This window comes from Chanodichthys erythropterus, chromosome 6 (assembly GCF_024489055.1).
Source record: "Chanodichthys erythropterus isolate Z2021 chromosome 6, ASM2448905v1, whole genome shotgun sequence".
In the NCBI taxonomy this organism is placed as follows: domain Eukaryota; kingdom Metazoa; phylum Chordata; class Actinopteri; order Cypriniformes; family Xenocyprididae; genus Chanodichthys; species Chanodichthys erythropterus.
In genome coordinates this window covers 29,608,567-29,631,794 of record NC_090226.1, presented here as the reverse complement: position 1 = coordinate 29,631,794, position 23,228 = coordinate 29,608,567, and the positions used below count along the sequence as shown (strand labels likewise).

Here is a 23,228-nt window from a genome sequence, read left to right as displayed (position 1 = left end):
CTGGAGACCCCCACAGCCTGTATACATCCCAAATGAATCACTTACAAAATTATCTCAAGATGCAAAAAAAAAAAAAAAAAAAAAAAACGTACTTGCTTTAAAATAGACTTAATTTTTATGCAAAATATAATTATGTCGTTTTCTCTCTCTCTCTCTCTCTCTCTCTCTCTCTCTCTCTCTCTCTCTCTCTCTCTCTCCATGGCTCTGGTACAAACCTTCCCTATCTATGTTGCAAGTCCCCGCAACATACACGAGGGGGCGGTACATGATACATACATGCGCCCCCACGTGCGCTTCTTTCCGTGTCTCATTAGTGCGCATGCGCGGAGTCGTGACCGCGCACTTGTGTGAGACGTTTGAAACTTCTTGCCGGTGATTAGCACAGCACTGCAACCTACAGCTAACGGTAAGAGCCTTTATATCCCTTTCTCTTCTGATTATTAAAAAAAATCCACTCTCTATTGTCTACTAGTCCTTATTAAACAACGAGATACTGAATTATCTTGTTTTTGAATGTTAACGCACGCAGCGCGCGCTGTTAAAGTGAGCTCGAGAGTTAGCGCATGAACTAACCACATAACGGAGTATTACTTTACATAATGGAGTTTTCCGCCTTACTTTTATTAAATGAACCCCATTTTATTGTTTCTTCAGCGTTCTACATGTTGGTAAAGAAACTGCTGAAACGCTGTTTATTGTGACTATTAGGATGACTAGCATTTCAGTATGCTAACAGCTTTAGCGCGTGAATCATGGCCTGAGCTTCTGTCTTTAAACTCTTTCTGAAACATCCAAACTGATACCGTGGACACATAAACCAGCAGTCTGCCACACACAGATCGTAATGAAGTGTTTATTCATAAATGCAAGAGAGATGCCTGTCAGGCCGCGATAGTAAGCTTCGCTCAGAGCAGGCCACGGGTGCGGGTTGCCATCTGTCAAGATTATAATATCAACAGTTTTCACTAGTAAAATATGGGATCTGCAATAAAACATTAAAGAGTAAGCTTACGTCAAAATATACTTCATAAAGCAAGTCTTTAATTTATTCAAATACATGCGTTATTACTTAGCAGGATGTTCTGTTCTCAGAATGACTTGATTTTAATAATCTAGTGATTCGGTTAGCCTATACGGAAATTCCTTGCTGTGGTTGAATATTTTCTATAATTTTAGTGGGTTATTGTGTTTTATTACCATCTCACTCATTTCTCATACATGTTTTTATTTTTGTAGCAATCATGGAGCTCAATGATGCAAATCTCCAAACCTTGACTGAGTATCTGCAGAAAACACTAAGCCCTGACCCAGCTGTGAGACGGCCAGGTATTCATTCATATTTCAGACTATAAAAAATAAATAGCATTTTCTTTGAATTTGACCTTGAGGAGGTATGTTTGCAGGACTCAACATTAAGGGTTTTTTTCTACTGGCCCAATCAGGCCAAAGCATCTTTTTTTTTTTTACTTTTTACAAAAAGCGTTTTGACCCATTTCATGTTATAAATAGTGCTGTCAATCAATTAAAAAATAACTAATCACTCACATTTTGTTCTGTAATTAATCACGATTAAAACATTGGAATTTTTAATATTTTATATTGTAATAATTTCACAGTTACACTCCACATTAATGTAGAAACAACTTAAAGACAGCATATTTTAAATATTTATTTAATGGCATCTTTTTATGCATGAAGGCTAATGTCTCTATGGCCATTTCCACCTGGTATTAAGATGCGTTTTGGTCGATTGGATCACAAGTAGACGAGGGAGACGCATTCCGTTTACACCTGGTGTTTTTATCCGTCTCTTTTGTCTACTTTCAACCGCTTCTGTCCTGATTTCTTCGAGGGGAGGGTGTGCGGGTGGTTAAATGTGTTGGTGGTTTCAGGTTTGTGCAGGGGGCGGGGCATGTCCGTCATGGAGATAACAAAAATATTTTAAAGGTTTAGTTCACCCAAAAATTAAATTTCTGTCATTAATTACTCGCCCTCATGTCGTTCCATACCTGTAATACCTTTGTTCATCTTCAGAACACAAAATTAAGATATTTTTGATGAAATCCAAGGACATCTGACCCACACATAGGCAGCAACGTCTTTGCACCTTTTGACGTCCAGAAAGGTAGTTGGAAAAAATTGTAAAATGTGACAATAGTGGTTCAACCTTAATGTTATGAAACGAGTCAAAAAAAAAAACAAAAAAAAAAAAAATGACTTTATTCAACAATTTGAGCCGTTGTCATACGTAGAACTCAGTGTAGGCTTCCTTGTTTATGTTCGAACGCCAACTCGGTATTGGCCGAAGCTGAATACGTGAGCAGCACGACACAGGATCTGGCCAATAATGTTGACATAAAAATGACATAAAAACATGAACATATGACTAGAAAAAATAACACTGCTAGATGATGCTTCAATGTTATTGATTACAAATTCTGCACAAAATGACGCAAATGCACACGTGAACTTGACCATACTAGTTTGAAAGGGTAACTCCCATTGTGGATGCGATCTTCCCATAACAACAATGCCGATACACGGGCAACTAAAGCACAAAGAATTCCCAATGTTCTATTACAATCCTGCTGTGTATAATATGGCAGATTGGTGCCGCTTGCACTTAATTTTATTTTTCATGATCAAAGTGGTGATTACAGTCATAACGGGAACAACTTTAACTAAAACGGGTCTGTTGTGTGTGTGTGTATATATATGTGTATATATATATAATATAAACAAAATAACATTGTTGCATTATTAATGTCAATGTTTTTGAAAAAGAAATACCTAAAAATAAAATATTATTAAAATAAAAATAAAAAATATATATATTATATTTTATTTTTAGGTATTTCTTTTTCAAAAACATTGACATTAATAATGCAGCAATGTTATTTTGTTTATATATATATAATGAATGTCTAACCCAAATATAGTCAATAATGTCAGGTAAGCTATTGCATTTGAACTGAAACTGAAGAGTGAATGAACATTGGTTGGTAAACTGCAGCACTTTAGCTGGTTAATAAACTCAAAGAAACTTAAATGAGATTAATCAGATATAGACAACATAAAAGTAATCTTACAACATCTGCACAAAAGGATGTGACTGAGCACGTGAACTTGACCGCGTAACTCTCCCGTAACTTGAACTTGTAACTCTCATTAGAGGACGTGTTATTCCTTTAAAAGCACGCTGATACACAGGCAACAAGAGCACAGAGAATTTACAACATTATATTACATTTGTGTTCTCATTATAATGTTATGTAAGAAAGTTAATGTCAAGCCCTGGCAGCGATTATATTATGCTGCTGTCACTTTAAGACCTAATGCACAGATCTAAAAAACTGACATGCATCTGATTGCCTTTCCAAGTGTTTTAAGTGAACTGTACGCGCTCACTTAAAACATAAGCAAGGAGGTTTGCAAGAATATTTACCAGGATGGGCATTTTGACATAATTTTGCACATTATAAACATGTAGATGATAAACTTTTGTGGCTATGCAGCCAGTGACAATTGTCAACTGTCCCGAGCATAGCCCTGATTTGTGATGCATGCACATGAAAACATGAAATTTAATGATTTCTTGTTCTCATCTCTTTATCTTTAGCTGAGAAATTTCTGGAATCAGTGGAGGGAAACCAGAACTACCCCATTTTACTGCTTACAGTACTAGAGAAGTCCCAAGATGATGTCATCCGTGTGTGTTCAGCCGTCACCTTCAAGAACTATATCAAGAGGAACTGGCGCATAGTGAGTGCCCTGTTAAATATTAAAGGATTAGTTCACTACAGAATTCAAATTTCCTGATAATTTACTCACCCCCATGTCATCCAATATGTTTGTTTCGTTCTTCAGTCGAAAAGAAATTAAGGTTTTTGAGGAAAATATTCCAGGATTTTACTCCATATAGTGGTCTTCACTGGGGTACAATGGGTTAAAGGTCCAAATTGCAGTTTAAATGCAGTTTCAAAGGGCTCTACACGATCCCAGCCAAAGAATAAGGGTCTTATCTAGCGAAATGATCGGCCATTTTCTAAATAAAAAATTAAATGCTCGTCTTGCACTGCTCTGCGATCTTCCACACATTACGTAATCGCGTTGAAAAGGTCCAGCATGACGTAGGCAGAAGTACCGAGCAAGTGTTTACAAAGTGAACGTGCAAAGAGTAAGGCTTTGTCTTAAATGCCACACTTCAGCTGAATCCCAAATGGCACACTTCTATGCACTTCTGGTCTTGTGGATTTACAATGGCTGCCACGTGCACGTGTCTGTTAAGTCCACGAGACTGTAGGGTGTCTCATTCATTATCGCGCATTTGGGATTCAGCCTACATGTGCACATTAGATCTTGTGGACTTACAATGGCTGCTGCACGCGCATGTCCGACAAGCATTTGTGGTTAAAAAGTATACAAGTTTTATTAATTTTTTTTTTTTTTTTTGAAAATGGACGATTTTGCTAGATAAGACCCTTATTCTTCGTCTGGGATCATGTAGAGCCCTTTGAAGCTGCACTGAAACTAAAATTTGGCCCTTCAACCCAATGGTAGCTGTTGAAGTCCACTATATGGAGAAAAATCCTGGAATGATTTCCTCAACCTTAATTTCTTTTTGAATGAATAAAGAAAGGCATAAACATTTTTGACATGGGGGTGAGTAAATTATCATGAAGTTTTAATTCTGAAATGAACTGATCTTTTAAAGTAGTCTGTTGTGTGATAGGTGGATATTTAATGTGGATGTGTGTATGTTCTCTTCAGATTGAGGATGAACCTAACAAAATCTCTGATCCTGATCGGACTGCTATCAAAGCCAACATTGTAAATTTGATGCTGACCAGCCCAGAGCAAATACAAAAACAGGTACCCATTTCAGATAACCCACAAGAAGCAGTGGATAGAATAAAATTGCTTTACCTATGTACTTCTGTGGTTAATCTTGTTATTTGGGATGAGTGCTACAGCTGTAAAATGCACATTACTGGGTTTTTAAAAACCATATTGCTGTAGTCTCTAGATCATTGGTTCTCAACCAAGGGGCCGGGGCAAACTTCAACCAACTTCAAAGGGGGCCTAAAGATTATGATTTAAAGTAAAACAAAACAAGCATTGAAATAAGATGCAACAACTACAAAAAAAAAAAAAAAAGAAGTAATCAAGGTACTTGTTTTAGTTTACCCTTTAAATGGTTGTTTCTGAAGAACCAGGATTCCCTCAGTCTGCGGGGCTCGTAAAATTTCTAAATCCCTGGTTAATTTTACTAACCTGTATAAAAATAGACCATTTTTTTAATGTATAAAATTGGATAAGAGTCGCAACAATCAAACATTTTCAAAACACAAATATTAACAATCGTACATAAAATCAAATTACAGTCATCAATACAAACATTCTTTTTTTTTATTGCAATTTTTGAACAATAAACATACAAATTTAAATTAAATATTCATTAAATGTTATTATAAATAAAATAAAGAGAAAATGGCAAAATTCACATGTATAAACAAGTATAAACGTTACAAAATTATTCAAAGAATAGATAAAAGGCTTTAAAAAAACATATGCGTTTGTATAGAGATTTCTTTTTCTATGAATGTTTCTTTATCCTGACCTGTCTTTTCTGGCTGAATAGAACTGAAATACTGATGTAAATCCATGCGCCTCTACCATTTTCACACGTGCACGCACTTGTTTTTCAAATTGTCTTTACTGCACATGTAATCTATCACTTAGCAACAGTAAATTAAGTGAGAATAACACTCCTCCACAGGGGGGGCATAAAAAATATAAATTCTAAAATAAAGTGCAATCTTACATAAAGTTACAGCAAAAAAAAAGCAGGTTCTTTGAAGGACAAAAACACATTACATAGAACAAGTGTCAGATCTGTTAGTTTGCATTACCACTCCAAGACATAACGCACAGTTCTATTTTGACTTGCTGTATAAGGGGCCGTTCACACAGAACACGTTTTTCTATTCCATTGCGCTACTTTCCCATTGTTTTTCTATGTAAACACGCGTTGACGGACGTGCATGACCGTTACGCTCGCGTCTTTTGCAGCGCCTCTCACATGAGCGCTGCGTTTTTAAGACGCTGTGTCAAGTTAAAAGAATTTCAACTTTTACATGCAGCGCCGCTCATCAATGTCAGTTCCAAAACAGTGGCCCAATCAGAAGAACTCGGAGGCGGTGCGAACGTTGCAAGCTTCTGTTTACAGTAGCAAGTTGGCATGACAACTGTTTTGTATATGACGGCAACATGGTGGAGGATGCGCTCATTATTATCATATTTTCTTTTTTCCCATGTCAAAACTTGTATCTGTCAATTCGGTTTACCTATTTATATTATTTCCGTTGTTGACGTTATTGCATCACATCTCAAAAGCGCGTCTCGAGACACTCGCGTTCTACGCTGCGCTTTTTTTAAAACCACTCCTGAGCGCCACGTCTCGCGTTTTTAGACGCAAAGACGTGTTCTGTGTGAACGGCCCCTAAGAATGTTTTTGTTAAGTTTTTTTTTTTTTTTTTTTTTTTTTTTTTTTTTTTTGTCCTGTCCATTGCCATGGTAATCCCTGTCAATCATCGCATTTTCACATTCAGTCCAACATTTAAAAGTGGCTTTTAATAAGGTTGGGTATTGTTTGGGTCTTTTTACAGTACCGGTCGCCAAATCAATACTTTTAAAACAGCCCGGTGCCTGAACCGAAACGTAAAAAAAAAAATAAAAAAACACGTGACATACTGAATATTTCAATCAACAGCTCAGGCATTTAAGTGGCACCAAATTGAGTCACCGAAATCTGCGTTCTGATGAATATAAGAACAACGCTACTTTGCTCTGTTTATGTATATGGCGAGTCACGCAGCTACAGGGCTATTATGCGTCCCGCTCAGTCAGAAATAGTCTGAATATAAACCCTTATAATAGGCATACAGTAGTGATACTGTAGGAACAGCAAAATCAAGATTTGGGAGATAGAATGAGGTAGTCACTCATAAATTTTGAACAAAAGTTACATGGTGTACTTTTCACATTATCGCAATATACACTATTTATTTACACAATACAAGTTGGCAAACATAACATGATAATATCACTAATACTCAGGCCATCCTTAAAAATATTTTGGTTTGCAGTAACAGTAAAAAAAAAAAAAAGGGTCGGTAGGTCGGTCTATATATTTTTTTTTTTCAAGTTTCAATGTAAAAAAAAAAAAAAAAAAAAAAAAAGTACAATTTTGGTGATGGTGATTACATAGGTATGAATTTAAACAAATTAGCATATTGTGACGTCACTGACTGGGTCTTTCAACCTGTGCCTTTGGGGGCAGCCGTGTTTCCACTGTCGGGCCTAAAGCGGGCATGCTAGTGCGTGGCAGGGCCAGTCGCGTTTCCACTGTCACTTCCGGGGCTTGATCGTGCCTCATCGGGGCTTCCTCGGTGCCAACGGCCCGGGTTTTTCGGCCTGCCAAATGCATTGGTCCAAAGCGGGCCAGCTCGGGCTTGAGGAGGGAGTGGGTACGAGCAAAGGCGGAGTTTATCTGTGTGTGGAGACGGAGACTCCGATGATTACATGTAGGCTATCAGCTAACACCAGCATTAAAGACTTTTAAAATAATTTTAGCTCAACTCACTTTCAGACAGCAGCAAGTGTTTTAAATAACTTATGTTTGTGATCCGATGTGGATTCTGATCACCAAGACTATTTGCGCTATTACCATAGTAAACATGGTAAATACGACGCCTTGAAGAAATCAGAGAAATATACGTAGGCTATCACAATCATGTAATTATTTTATCTGTCAGCATGTCTCGTCTCTCAACGGGTTGAGACGAAGCGGACGCACCGGCCATAGTGTGACATCCGTTAACCAATAGTGTAAACATAGATGACGGTTTTTATTTAAAAGAAAGAACGTAGCCTTCGTTTGTATGTAGGCCTAGGCTATTTATACATTTACAATACTTACTAAAATATAATATTATTTTATTGCTTTTGTATTAGTTGTTTGAAGAGTAAAAAAAAATTGGTCGGTCTTAACGCAAATTTACAACCGGCAAGTCGGACTTATAGCAAAAAAAAAAAAAAAAAAAAAATTTGAGTCGGTCCTCAATTGACAGGGTCGGTCGGGTTACGGCAAACAAGAATATTTTTAAGGATGGCCTCAATGTAACGCTCAGCCCTAATTGTTGTGGACAGCAGGAGTCAAAAAGGTTGAGTACCACTGCCTCTAGGAACTGGGTTGGGAAACACTGCCTTAGTGATCTGCTGATGTAAACTGACATGCTGATTACTATGCAGCGAGGAGCAGTAGATATGACTTATTTTCCCTTCTGCAGCTGAGTGATGCAATCAGCATCATCGGGCGAGAGGACTTTCCTCAGAAATGGCCGGATCTCCTGACTGAGATGGTGAACCGTTTTCAGAGTGGAGACTTCCACATCATCAATGGAATTCTTCGCACAGCACATTCCCTTTTTAAAAGGTATTTGAGACGCATTGGAATAAGATGAATGCAGTGTTGTAGTCCTTTTACATGTTTGTTTTAATCTCCAGTTAATTGTGTGTTTTTAGACCCTTTTGTACTTGACCTTTACTTGGTGTCATGAGCCCCCCTCCCTATTTTAGCCTGGTTTTTCACACCTCTGGGTTGAAAAATCATGGGCATGTAAAGCAGTGGAAAAGTGGGAGAGTAGAGGGTAGGAAAAGGGGAGAAAACCAATAAAACACAGACCTGCAGCACTCATTATAGACACATGGAGGGGGGAAAAACAACACAAAAACAGTTTTGTTGTTTTCAGTGATGTGCAGCCTGTACATATGTTCACATCTCAAAAAAATGTTGGGTTTCATGACCCTTTAAGTTTGATATATCCAATATTTTGTGCATTCTCTGGTGTTTTTCAGATATCGCCATGAGTTTAAGTCCAATGAGCTGTGGTCTGAGATCAAGCTAGTACTGGACACTTTTGCACAGCCTCTCACTGAACTGTTCAAGGTGATGTCAATGAGCGGTTGTAATCTTATGATTACCAATTTTTATATATGATTGTTGCGTCATATGTGCAATGAAAATTCAAATGTAAATTTTTTTTTTTTTTTTTTTTAGGCTACAATTGATTTGTGTCAAACTCATGCAACAGATGTCAACGCCCTGAAAGTGCTCTTCTCTTCTCTAACGCTTATTTCAAAACTTTTCTACAGCCTTAACTTCCAGGTAAGCCTTTTTTCACTTTTGTATATTCTTTGCCTGTATTTCCAATTAACATCTTGTTTTTCCAATCTCTTCAGGATCTTCCAGAGTTCTTTGAGGATAACATGGAGACTTGGATGTCAAATTTTCATAACTTATTGACCTTGGATAACAAGTTGTTGCAAACAGATGTGAGTTTGTGTTCATGTTTAAACGTGTAGTTGCAGAGGAGAAGTGCTCATAAATCTGATCTATTTAACACTGAGATCAAATAACCAAGATTAAGAAACTAAATTGAAACTTTTGCTGTAGGATGAGGAGGAGGCTGGTCTGTTGGAGTTGTTGAAATCTCAAATCTGTGATAATGCAGCACTTTATGCTCAAAAATATGACGAGGAGTTCCAGCCCTACTTGCCTCGCTTTGTCACGGCTATCTGGAACCTGCTGGTCACAACAGGTCAGGAGGTCAAATATGACTTGGTAAGTAGATTGTACTTAACATAGGGCTGCACGATTTATCTATATCGATTTATTTAATCGATATTATCGGTTAAACTGCACACGATTTGGCAAAGGCTGCGATTATTTTATGTGCAGCTTGTCAGAGCTGTACAGCTCTGTGATCAGTAGTAAATGCTTCTCCATTTGAAAGCCAGAGGGCCCCCTTGCACAAACTCCAAATATGCCCTGCTGTTGAAGTAGATAACACATGTCATTCCAGGAAATCCCTATGGGCATCTTATTAAACATGAAATAAACACACAACTGCCTTATTCTGTGTAAGAAGCCGCCATATCTCACAGAATGATGCTCAACTGTCATTATGAAGTGAGTTTGGAGAAAAAAAACATGTTATTAAATGTTGTCTTTTGTTGGACAAGATGTTAATAAATGCTTCTAATGCCTGGGAAGATGTTTGACGTGTGTTGCTATTTCAAATGTACATTATAAGTGACACAAACTCGCAGTGCTTTCAGATGGATTAGCATTTGGAGCCATATTTCATTTACACGCTGCACATAAAAAAATAATCTCAGCCTTTGCGATTTCATAATCACAATAAGAATCATGTTTAAGCACGATCTCAATGTTCTTTTTTGTATTGTGCCATAAATAGTGCAGCTCTAATTTAACATGCATGTTGTTTATACATGTTGCGAGTTGAAAAGTTTCAAGACTTAAAAATAATGTCTGACACTAGATTCTTTTCAGTCTTCATAGTGTTGTTAGTATTCTCTTAATAGTGCCTGATAATATTGTCTGTTGTAGCTTGTGAGCAATGCTATCCAGTTTTTGGCATCAGTGTGTGAGCGGCCGCACTATAAACATCTCTTTGAAGACCAGAATGTTCTCACTAGTATCTGTGAGAAAGTCATCGTTCCCAACATGGAGTTCAGAAGTATGTGTCAGTTTATTTTGTCAAGGTCTTCTATTTCAGATATTAACAAAGAAATCTGCTAATGAGATGTACAAGTAATTGAGATGGATTTTTACACATTGCAAATTGATACTTGTATGTGAACAGGTGCAGATGAAGAGGCTTTTGAAGATAACTCAGAGGAGTACATCATCAGAGACCTTGAAGGCTCAGGTGTGTTGATGCTACACTGTATTGTTCAGGCCCTTGGCTTTCCTGATGTCCATACTAAATGATGACATCTGTCCTCAGACATCGACACAAGGCGTAGAGCAGCCTGTGATTTGGTGCGAGGCCTCTGTAAATTTTTCGAGGGCCCGGTGACTGGCATCTTCTCTGGCTATGTGAACTCCATGTTGGCAGAGTATGCCAAGAACCCTGGTGTGAACTGGAAGCACAAAGATGCTGCTATCTACCTGGTGACATCTCTGGCCTCCAAAGCTCAGACACAGAAGGTGAGATGTGTGTTGGGACCAGCTATAGTTGGTGTTTTGATCAAACCATTTTACTTTTATTACTTATTTTTCTATTCACAATGTTCTCTACGTTTTCATTATAGATGTTCCAATATCCCTTTTCCATTCCCGATTCCGATACCTGAGCTCAGGGTATCGTCCGATACCGAGTACTGATCCGATACCTAGGTGCAGGGCTCTGAAAAACTGGAAACAAACTAACCAGAAACAGAAACTGAATCAGATTTAATCGTGTTGAACAGAAACGCTCATTTGAAATGGTCATTAACCGGTTAATAACGTTATTAAAAATATTAAAAAATAAATATTTCATATTTTGATTTGGAAGTCAACCAATCACGAATTCAAATAGTACATCCTTTGCAAATGTGACACTGATGCCTTCAAGTGGCTCAGCTGTCAAGTCATCATAGGTTAGCGAAGTTACAATGGCAATGCCCTGGCATTAATTTTTTCCAATGATACATGTCACCATTAAGGCCTAAATTTAAGTGAAAATGAATGTCAAGTAGGCTAATATGCAGCTTGTTGTGCGTTGTGTGACACAGCCACATCACGCACATGCAGCGGTTCGGTGAACGGAGAAAACCGAATAAAACTATAGGCTTACATAACACATATACAATAAAAGGGAATATTTAGGCCTATAGGCTACGCGAAATATTCCACCATGTAATTAGGTCTACATATTAACAAATCGAAAGTGGTTCATTGTGGTGCACTCCAACGATCTAGGAAAGGAAACAGACATTCCGCTTGTTTTCGTTTTTTAAATGTCTTTTGTAAATGTATGAATTATGTCTGGCTTTTAAATTACGACCATAAACCATAAATTACAAAGTACAGTTTAGGGAAAAAAAACGTTCCATTGGTCGCGACGGCATCTCATGGCGCACACAAATTCTTGCTTTGCTTACTTGATATCGCAGCTGTTAAATATTAAAATAAAATACAATCAACCAAACATATAAAACTTTACACTGCTCAATTCAATTCTGTAATACAATCTGCCGTCCTGTGACCACCGCCTGACTATGTACTGCACTCGCATTATCGACAACATCCTTCACGTAACAGCAAAGCTTACATAATAGCCTAATAGTTTAGCATTTGTCTCGAAAATGGAAACCGTGCCGAATGAGAAAGGTAGGCTTCAGATTCACTTTAAATTAATTAGTTTAGCATCTTATTTAGTTTTATTTCTAATAAATGACCCTGTTTTTCACTTCTTCTCTGCTCTAAACAGTGGTTGCTTAAGGCAACACAGCACAACTTCCTGTGTTTGCATTCTGAGCCGTGAAGAATTGATTTCTGATTTGCTGTGTTAAGCAAAGATAGCGGGCACAGACATTGTTTAAGAAAATGGTATCGGATCGGTACATGAGTTTAAATACTCCCCGATACCAGAAAAAATTCTAGTATCGGTATCGATGGTATTTCCGATACTAGTATCGGAATCGGAACAACCCTAATTTTCATCTGAATTTTCTTTCCAGTGTTGCAGGTGTTCACAACAGTATCAGTGTTTTGCTGGTGGCTCACTTAGTGCAAATTGCATTTTTATAGTTTAGCATATTTTATAACTTCCACAGAGCTTGTCTTGTCACAAATAGTGGTCGAACATTAAAGATTTCAGAATCACCATCAGTGTATATTTGTGTGCATTTAGTAGAATAAAGACCAGATAATAACATTAATTTTACATGCAGTGAATATGACAGCAGCCAGCTAGATATAGCATAGTGTAGTCGCTCGTATTTCCAGTGAGAGCAGAAATGAGATGGTATAGTAGCATTTGCTGCCTTATTACTAGTAAAATAAAAAGGAAAATGCTCTAATACTGTTTAATTTCTTTTGTTTTAAAAATAAGTCTTCTGACAGTTATTACACAAAAACTTCAGCCAATGCTCATAATTAAAAGTTGCCAAATATCAACTGATATATCAACCATGGTGATATATCTGTTGACCAGTAGTCACAAAGAGCTGCAAAGAATCCATAATGAATCAGAATAATCAAGAGGCTTACACGTGTTCTTCAAAATGTCTCACACTTTTAATATGAATTTTTAGAATGTGAGCCGTAAAAATTGTGCACTTGGCGGTCAGATTATTGTTTTAAGAACTGATTGCATCTGATTTCTTTTTATTTGTGAACTGTTGGTCTGAGGTCTAGTCTGACAAACTTGTACTCCTGTTTTACAGCATGGAATAACACAAGCCAATGAGTTGGTAAACCTGTCCGAATTCTTCATCAACCACATTCTAGTAGACCTGAAGTCTCCCAACGGTAATTGATGTCTCAATGAGCTCTTCAGACTTTATATACAGTGCCTATAAAAAAAATCATACCCCTTTGAAATGGTTACTTTATTTGTTTTACAGCCTGAAATCAAAACCCATTCCTAAAAAAAAAAAAATCTTTCAGCTTTCTTTACAATTTTTGCCTTACAACATCTAAGTAATCAAAGAAAAAGCAACAGTTCTGAAAATTAATAAAATACTGAAAAACTTGAACGACAGGGTTGGAAAAAGTCATCAGTCCCCTGATTTAGTGCTTTTGCTTTAAGTACAGCCATTTATATTTTTGGATATGTCTGTACTAGCTTTGCACAGATTGGGGAATATTTGCCCATTCTTCCTTGCAGAATTGCTCTAGTTTAGTCAAATTCCATGGTGAGTGGCAATGGACTGCTCTCTTTAAGTCCATCCACAGATGTTTCTATGGTCTGAGGAGACCAAAATTGACCTGAATGCAAAATGGATGCTGCCAAGTACATCCAAATTCTTGAGGAAAACTGAAGATGGGCAGGTCTTTCACCTTCCAACACTACAATGATCTTAAAACACACCGCCAAAAGAACAACGCAATGATTTAAGGATTATAAGGTGAATGTCCTCGAGTGACAAAGTCAGAGCCCTGACTTAAAGAGAGAAAATTGTCATTAATTACTCACCCTGATGTTCTAAACCCTTAAGACTTTCCCTCATCTTTGGAACAAAAATGAGAATCTTTTTGATGAAATCTGAGAGCTTTCTTGTCCCTCCGTAGACAGCTACGCAACTGACACTTTGACGCTTCAAAAAGTTCATAAAGGGATTGTAAAACTAATCCATATGAATTGAGCAGTTTAGTCTAAATTTTATGAAGAAACTTGATCACTTTATATCATAAACAGATTGAATTTAGGCTTATATTCATATATAAATAGTCATCAACTCACACATCAGTTGTGTAAATGGAAGCTCCAGCAAGTTTGAGTTTTCATCAAAAAGATCTTCATTTTTGTTCTGAAGATGAATGAATGTCTTACGGGTTTGGAACTACATGAGGGTGAGTAATTAATGACAGCATTTTCATTTTTGGGTGAACTAATCCTTTAAATCTGAAAATCTGTGGATGGACTTGAAGAGAGCAGTCCATTGTCACTCACCATGGAATTTGACTGAACTTGAGCAATTCTGCAAGAAAGAATGGGCAAATATTCCCCAATCTAGTTGTGCAAGGCTAGTACAGACATATCCAAAAAGATAAATAGCTATAATTAAAGCAAAAAGTGGCTCTACAAAGTATTAAATTAATTTCCAGAACTGTTGCTTTTTTTTTCTTTCATTACTTTGTTTTAAGGCAACATTTGTAAATAAAGCTGGTAAAGGTGTTTTATGGAATGGGTTTTGATTTCAGGCTATACAACAAAGTAAATATTTCAAAGGGGTATGATGGTTTTCTATAGGCAGTGTGTGTGTGTAGATATATTATACAGTGGAATGGTATTGCTTAGAAAGTTAGTTTTTTTTTTTCGTCCCCTCAGTGAACGAGTTCCCAGTTTTGAAAGCAGATGCCATCAAGTATGTTATGACCTTCAGAAGTCAGGTAAGCACTTTCTTTTCCATTACATTGTGTGCTTTCCATTACACACGTGTACTTCACTGTGTATGATGGTGTGGCTTCTGTTTGGTCCTCCAGCTCCCTAAAGAGCAGCTGTTGCAGGCGGTTCCTCTCCTGGTGACCCACCTGCAGGCAGAGAGCATCGTTCAGCACACCTATGCCGCACATGCACTCGAGAGACTCTTCACCATGAGAGGAGCCAACAACACCACCCTGTGAGTTTATCCAGTACAAGAGTGGTCATGCTCTTTGTTTTGTCATTATTTTAATTTCTAAACTAACCCTGTTTTTCAGCATCACACCTACTGAAATGGCACCATTTACGGAGCAGTTACTCAACAATCTGTTCAAAGCTTTAGCAATCCCTGGCTCATCTGAGAATGAGTACATCATGAAAGGTAATTGGCAGTTTAATTTTCACAAGACCACATAGACCATGTTTGTCAACTTCATATTGTTTACTTCAATATTGTCCTATTTACTTTTTGACCTTTTCTGTTTGTCACCTCTCCAGCCATCATGAGGAGTTTCTCCCTCTTGCAGGAAGCCATTGTGCCCTACATCCCCACTCTCATTGGCCAGCTCACCCACAAGCTCCTCCTTGTCAGCAAGGTAAGCCAGTCACTAAATCTGCTGTCCTCGAAAGGGGGGCTTTAATTCAGTTTGATGTCCAGTCAGTGTGGTCTTTGTCTCAGTCCATGGCATTGGATTCACTGGCAGGACACACAGAAATAGCCGTCCATTAAAGGGGACATTTCCCAAGCAGGACTTGATCCTAAAGGCAGGACGGAACACCTCCATGCGAGTGTTTCATACACAGGGTGTGTTCAGAATGGCACACTAGCATATTATTCAGCATACTAGTTTATTAGTAGTATTTCTGTAGCGTGCAAATTCTGTTTGCAGAAAATTACCACATTACGTGTTCTGTTGAGCAAGTGGTTATGTACGTAATTGCTTGATAGTAATCAATATGGGTTTTTTTTTTATTATTTTTTTAAACAGCCACAACCCTGGTTTTTGGATGTGTGGGCACCCTGTTGAAATATGAGACACTTTTATATCATTATTTATTTATTTTTTCTCTGCAGAATCCCAGTAAGCCACATTTCAACCATTACCTGTTTGAGTCACTGTGCCTGTCCATCAGGGTCACCTGCAAGGCAAATCCAGACACCGTGGGCAGCTTTGAGGAGGCCCTGTTTCCTGTGTTTACCGAGATCCTCCAGAATGATGTACAGGGTGAGTTACACTGTTTATAAAGTTGTTAAACTCTTAAACCTAATTTTGTGGTGACTTGAGCAGCTGTTCAAAAGTTTGGGGTCAGTATTTGTTTAAAATACAGCAAAAACGGCTCTATATATATATATATATATATATATATATATATATATATAATCAACAAAATCCATCTTTGCAATACAGAGGTGACACAGAATGAGAAGTGGCATTAATATATTTACACAGCATTTACAATTTGTCTACATAAATTTAATTCAATATTTAAATTTTCTAATTTTAACGTTTTAATTAAAATGTCCCTTAAATATGAAACTAACCTAAACCGCCAGTAGGTGGCAGCAAGTCACTGTCTTAATGAGTGAGTGAGTCGATTTGTTCAAATGACTGATTCATTCAGGAACGAAGCTCGGATTCATTCGTTCTAAATGCGGATTCAGTCAGAATAACAAAAAAATTTCTGTTGCACGGAGGCTCTGTTCTGCTGTTCATAATTTTGAAATTTTTGTAGGTGAAATAAAGGGAAAAAAAACAATATTAACAATACTGTGTCTGAAATGTAACTCTCATTGTTCATTTAACAATAAGTTTAAGGAACATTGCATTTGTGCTGATTTGGGGAAAACTGCACTTTTGCTCATGTGATATTGTAAAACAGCTACATCTTATAATATGATATAATGACAAAAAATCGTCGGGGCAATAAAGATGTGCAACAGTTCTGGTGTGGCTTTGTTTAAAACTATTTTCATGAAATAGAGCAAAAACAGACTATACGTTATACATTGACTATACACTAACATTGTGGCTAACATTTTGCCACTTAATATCAGCTTGTTTATTGGACTTCAGTCAGATCAGTAAGTATCACATTTGCAATCATGCCAATTCTCTGAGAGTACTTAACTTGCTGCGATCAGAGTTACCGGTGTTCAGCAGCAACACCAGTTATATCACTTGCCCACCATGACCGTGACTGTGGCACCAGCCCCCACCATTATTTTATAGTAATAATAATCATTTAGTTTAGTTAGAAAATAGACACTACAGTTAAAAACTGAACGCATCTGCTCAATTTATTTCTGCCATTTCGCCTCACTTTTCTGAATGACTAGATGAGGGATGAAGATTTGGTTGAAAAGCGAAATGTTAAAGTGCATATTTAAACGAGTTTGTCATTGTACCGTTTTGTTGTTGTATTTTTCATCCAGAATAATGAACCCACCCACCAATCAATTGCCGGCTCCAAATTGCCGCTACTTGAAAAGTGAAAGTAATATGAGCTCAGGCATTTTTGCTCCAAGCCCCTGTTAATTTTCGACCTTGATTATGATAATCCAAATGTAGTATTTATAATTAATTTGACTGCAAAGAAACAGCAGCATGAGATGGTCTGGTAAGTGCGCGTGGCTGCATCACACCAGTTGCACCTTGTAAACAATCTTAGAAGTGTGGTCCAGAACGCACGTCTTTTGCACTTGTTCTGCTGCAGCAAAGTCTTTGAATGAAGGCATGAAAAGCAGCAGATTGCAGTGCGAAACATAACTGTTATTCAGTGTAGATGCATTTTGCGAGTTGTACTTTTTATTCCGATTGTATTATAGATCTGTTCATGAGAATCGATCGAGTCACTCGCACCAGTGTGCCTGAATATTTTTTTCACAGTTGCACGCAGTTATTTTCTGGCGCAAATGCAAGTTAAATGGTTGCACTGTAGAACCCTGTATAGGCCTGTTTAGTTCCCCTCACTCCACAACAAATCCTTTCACACCACATAACAGTAAGGCCGGGTTCACACCGCAAGCGGCAGCAGAGCAGAAGCAGCGCGTATTTTTTCGGCGCCCATGTTAACAGATGAGAGCGTTCACACCGCGCGCAGAGCAGAAGCAGCAGTGCCGCGATCGTTTCGCCGCTGGGTCTAATTTTGCTGCGCTGCTAACGCTCAAAGTAAAAGTACACCTTTGATGGACAAAATAAATATGATTTCACACAAAAAGTGCTCAAAATGCACAGAATAAGCATATCTAGTGTGTTTTAACAAATATTGAAGTATGTCATGAAATAAAATCAATATTAAAAAATATTTATAGAAGATTTACTCATTTAAACTTTTTTTTTTTTTTTTAAATTATTCAGTTTGGGCTAAAGTATGGTATATTATAGAAAACTAAACTAAACTAAACTAAACTAGCCAGAAAATGATAAACATTAGTTATTACACAGACAGCAATATTGCATACCCAAATCAAACCTGAGTTTGCTGTCTTGTAAACATGTTCATGCGTCAGATGATGTAAAACACAAAGCTTACCTTTTGTGTGCAGCAATTGATGACACGAGGCTTTTATTTATTTATTTTTATTTATTTTATGTTTATGTGAGTGTTGTACACCTTGCATGTTAAAAAACTTTCAAGACTATCAAGTTTAACAATGACCAATTTTATAAAAACAAATTTATAGCTGTCTTTGTAAAGAAATGCTCACTTTATATGTAGCTTCGAGCCGCTGCTGTGACGCTGTACAAACGCTTCCAGTGTGAATACTTGCGCGTCTCTGCAGCTGCAGTTCACGCTCACGCGCTGCTTCCGCTCTGCTGCCGCTTGCGGTGTGAACCCGGCCTAACAGTATTCAGAATAGAACAAGAAAGAATTAAATAAAAGTAGCGTTATAAACATCAAGCCAAAACAAATTAATGTAAAGTGAAACTTTAAATTCTCTTTAAAAAATGTAAACTGTCTGAGAACAGTCCTGAAGCCATGTTTTAATGAGCCCTCCCTCTTGTGTCCCCTGTCCCTGCAGAGTTTGTGCCGTACGTCTTCCAGGTGATGTCTCTGTTGCTAGAGATCCACAACAACTCCATTCCCTCTTCCTACATGGCTCTGTTTCCTCACCTCCTGCAGCCCATCCTGTGGGAACGCACAGGAAACATCCCTCCACTCGTCCGGCTGCTGCAGGCCTACCTGGAGAAAGGAGCTGCCACCATCGCCAGCACAGCCGCTGACAAGATTGTGAGTGTTTTGTGAGAATTCTTTTGATAGATTAATACCCATAATACAGTGGACATCCCCTGAATACCCTCCCATGTAAATAATTTAACTTTTTTTTTTCTCTCTCTTTTTTCCCTCCAGCCTGGTCTTCTTGGAGTGTTCCAGAAACTTATTGCATCCAAGGCTAATGACCACCAAGGCTTCTATCTGCTCAACAGTATAGTGGAGCACATGCCTCCGTAAGTGATGCATTGAAGAATAAAAACATTTTTTTTAGAACGTTGACATGTTTTTGTGCTCATTTTCATTTTTTTCTGCTTGTATTGCAGCGATTCCATCACACAGTACAGGAAACAGATTTTTATTCTGCTCTTTCAGAGGCTCCAGAGCTCTAAGACCACAAAATTTGTTAAGAGTGAGTGATTTCTGTCATTTCTGATCGCAGTTTACTTGCCCCATATTTAGATGGGCCCTTTAAACACTTTATAAATCGCTCACTGTACTGTCATTCTTTTCCTCTTCACAGGTTTCCTCGTCTTTATCAACCTTTATTCTGTGAAATATGGTGCCATTGCATTGCAGGAGATATTTGATGGCATCCAGCCAAAGTAAGTTACTTTTATTATTCTAAATATGTTTATTCATAATTCTGCAGTGCAGATATTGCGCAAATCCTGTTATGTTAGTTTTTATTTATTTGGTGAGCCTTTTTTTTTTTTTGTGTATGTGTGTGTCCCCAGGATGTTTGGCATGGTTGTGGAGAAGATCGTGATTCCTGAGGTTCAGAAGGTCTCAGGGCCGGTGGAGAAGAAGATCTGTGCTGTGGGCATCACGAAGATCCTCACTGAGTGTCCTGCTATGATGGACACGGAGTACACCAAACTCTGGTAAGACATGATGCAGGCTTGTGGGCCAGCTTGAGAAAAATGACATTAATTGGAAAATGCATTAAAAAATAAATTATGCATAAAAAATAAAGTTATATAAAATAAGGTATATCCAAGTTTTAATTTAGGGTTCAAGCACGTATGGAGCATTGTAAGGATTTTTATTAGTAGTATTCTGCTGTAAAATGAATCATGCAGACAAAAGCGTAAGGCCTAGAGCAGTATTTAACCATAAATCTAACTTTAACTCTAGCAGTGGTCAAAACTGGCCCACCAACAAATTAAAACCTAGTTTAAGAGCATGACTCAAACATGCCATTAATGGGCTTATTCAAGTCCTCTTTTATTTTTTGTTATCCATTCTGCATCTCCCACATATGTGTGTTTTAGCAAGGTGGTCTGTGTTGCAAGTTGGTGAATGAAGATACTTGCCAGGTCACTACTCCACTTTAATTTATCCAGTGTAAAGCCCGGACAACACCACATAAATGTGGCAGAGTAACAGCTCAATACGTTACAAATGACACTGTAACAGGTGGTCACAGCCAATTCTAGTTGTATTTTTCATCAATTCATTTAAATTATCCTTTGACTATATTCTGGCCTGCCATCTAGTGGGGAACATTTTTTGGGCCCGGTGCAAAACTTAATTGTTGACCCCTGGCCTAGAGACTTGAAACTTGGCCAGATAGTCCTCAATTTGGGAAGAACCTCACAAGAGATGACCCCAGTCGGCCAATAGGGGGTGCTACAACGATCAAAAGTACAAAATGGTTCATAACTCAGAGACCGTTTGTTGTAGACTCAAGTGTCTTATATTATTGTAATCCTTGGCTCAAGACAAACAAAACATATATATCGATTTTATTTCCTGTATGTCCACAACCTAGGTGCAGAAATGTTCTCTGGAGTCTGAATATAAATAATTATCATAATTCACAGTCGCTAAGGGGCGCCAAAATGAATGATGGGGGCCAGGCCACTTTTACTAAAATGGCTATAACTCAAGAATGAAATGAGATATTTGCACCAAACTCGGTACACATGTAGGGTTTCGATCTTTGGTCACGATAAAAAAAAATCACATTGATTGGACACTAGGTGGCGCTATAACTTGAAAAAAAAAATGAAAACATGTTTTGTAACAACGTTAGTCTGTTACAAAACATGTAACAATGCAAACTGTAACATCACAACCGTTAGTCCGATCAACTTGACTGGATGCGGCGCGGCATGGCAAATTCCTGACCTGTTCTATTTCTGACATACTCCAATAGATTTGCGATGGCTGCTGTCACATCCAGTGTGGACGGCCTCAAGCAACAGTCATGTCCGGTGTAGACATGGTGTTGAGGGCATTCGTGGAGACAAAAAAAATTTAACTTTTTTTTTTTTTTTTACTTAACTGAAGATAAACTTTTTTGCCATTGACCTAAACCTGAGTTATGTTCTTTAGGACTCCTTTGCTGCAGGCCCTGATTGGTCTGTTTGAGTTACCAGAAGACGACAGCATCCCAGATGATGAGCATTTCATAGACATAGAAGACACTCCAGGATACCAGACCGCTTTCTCCCAGCTTGCTTTTGCAGGCAAGAAAGAACATGACCCCATCGGAGATGCTGTCAGCAATCCCAAAATTCTCCTTGCTCAGTCCTTACACAAACTCTCCACTGCCTGTCCTGGAAGGGTGAGTATCACTCATGAGAGGGTTTAGGGATGCTGATGTAATCATTAAAATGTCTTCAGAACATGGCAGGAGCATGCTTGGTCTCCAGACCTAGTAAGCTGCCCTACCCAGAATACCTGCTAACTGAATGGTCTGTAACAGGTGCCCTCCATGGTGAGCACCAGTCTGCCAGCAGAAGCTCTTCAGTACCTGCAGGGCTACCTTCAGGCTGCCACTGTACAGCTGGTGTAACCACACACACACACACCCAGACTCCTTATCGCCAAGAAAGGGGGCCCCTGACACTCTGAAAGCACCCAAGCTGAGACGACCAATGGACTCGACATGAGTGGAGACGTACCGCCCAGTGATGCATGGCCAGACAGAAGGGGTTTTTAAGGGTTTGTTTTAATGGATTCTGTGTGATGAATGGGACCGAGCAGGGAACGATGGTTATGCTTGGGTTGAGAGGGCTGATCAACTCACTGGGTGGCCTCTGCTGATGTTGGCTTTTTCCTCTGTATTAATTGAAGTCCATTCAACATTTTCTCTTATTTAGTTTGCCATCTCACCCCACCATACATTGGACAGTATTTTGAAATGTCGCATTTTACAAACATTTAACAGCACTTAGGAATTGGCAGACATTTGTTGGCATCTTTAAAATCAATGGGAAAAGTATTTTCCATTTGTTCTTTTTTTTTTTTTTTTTTTTCGTTTTGGAGATGTTTTTACTGTATAAATGAGTTTTTGCAACGCAGAAAAAATTAACTAAAAATGTCTCTTGTTGCATGTCATTTACCATGTCTTGTCTTCATGTCTTAGTTTTGCTGCTCTAGTTGTTAATAAATAAAATTAAGCACTTGTTTAACATGTTGGTCATGTTTGTTTTGCTTAAAAAAAGGTTAATGTGCCTGAGGATCTCGCACATGCCGGAGAGCTGAAGACCACAATCGCTGTATTGTACTCAGCTGTTCATTACATCACACGCTAAAGCTGATCTAGCGTATTTCACAGATCACTGCATTCCAGGAAAGACTGTCATGTATTGGTTTTCCATAATGCAGAGTCAAGTTTTCAATTAACAAAGTGAGTCTGTGTAACATTAAATTTACCACTCTATCATCATTACATTTTATGTAAATTTCTGATTCATAAAAGCAATCTAATCATTTTTTTTTTTTTTAGCACATTGATGACTTTAAGCATGGATTACATACTTTCAAACTCACACCACATCACATGTAATCCATTCACAGGCCTGATACAACATGCACTATAGTAATAACAGATTATGCATATTTAACTCTAAATCTAACTTTAACCCTAGTTCAACACATGTAGTTAATTCATTTTGCTAACCAGCTCACTGATTTTAATATCCTGCCCTAGATTTGCCCTGCTTACTTGCCCTACTTGATTGTGTGTGCCTATTTATGCTGTTTTGGTCAATGGCAATT

The 23,228-nt window shown here is 38.0% G+C and overlaps 1 protein-coding gene across 1 annotated transcript; it reads left to right on the top strand.

Moving 5' to 3' along the window:
- The first annotated feature begins 314 nt into the window (after nucleotides 1-314).
- cse1l (CSE1 chromosome segregation 1-like (yeast)) lies at nucleotides 315-22,628 on the top strand. The gene is made up of 25 exons (XM_067387471.1): nucleotides 315-406; nucleotides 1,237-1,326; nucleotides 3,620-3,762; nucleotides 4,771-4,872; nucleotides 8,352-8,497; nucleotides 8,920-9,010; nucleotides 9,122-9,229; nucleotides 9,304-9,396; nucleotides 9,518-9,685; nucleotides 10,475-10,604; nucleotides 10,731-10,796; nucleotides 10,875-11,077; nucleotides 13,303-13,387; nucleotides 14,910-14,971; nucleotides 15,065-15,201; nucleotides 15,281-15,384; nucleotides 15,501-15,598; nucleotides 16,078-16,228; nucleotides 19,027-19,235; nucleotides 19,356-19,453; nucleotides 19,544-19,629; nucleotides 19,741-19,822; nucleotides 19,955-20,101; nucleotides 21,558-21,789; nucleotides 21,931-22,628. Exons 2-25 carry the CDS (start codon nucleotides 1,242-1,244, stop codon nucleotides 22,018-22,020), a joined length of 2,916 nt encoding a protein of 971 aa, XP_067243572.1. The 5' UTR covers nucleotides 315-406; nucleotides 1,237-1,241; the 3' UTR covers nucleotides 22,021-22,628.
- The last annotated feature ends 600 nt before the right edge of the window (nucleotides 22,629-23,228 follow it).

What these genes read in the sequence shown, in the direction of transcription:
- cse1l (XM_067387471.1), top strand. Translation starts at nt 1,242, where the DNA reads ATGGAGCTCAATGATGCAAATCTCCAAACCTTGACTGAGTATCTGCAG. An exon ending in CAGAGCAAATACAAAAACAG is followed by an intron (nt 4,873 to 8,351) that starts GTACCCATTTCA and finishes TCCCTTCTGCAG; the next exon opens with CTGAGTGATGCAATCAGCAT. An exon ending in TTATGACCTTCAGAAGTCAG is followed by an intron (nt 14,972 to 15,064) that starts GTAAGCACTTTC and finishes TTGGTCCTCCAG; the next exon opens with CTCCCTAAAGAGCAGCTGTT.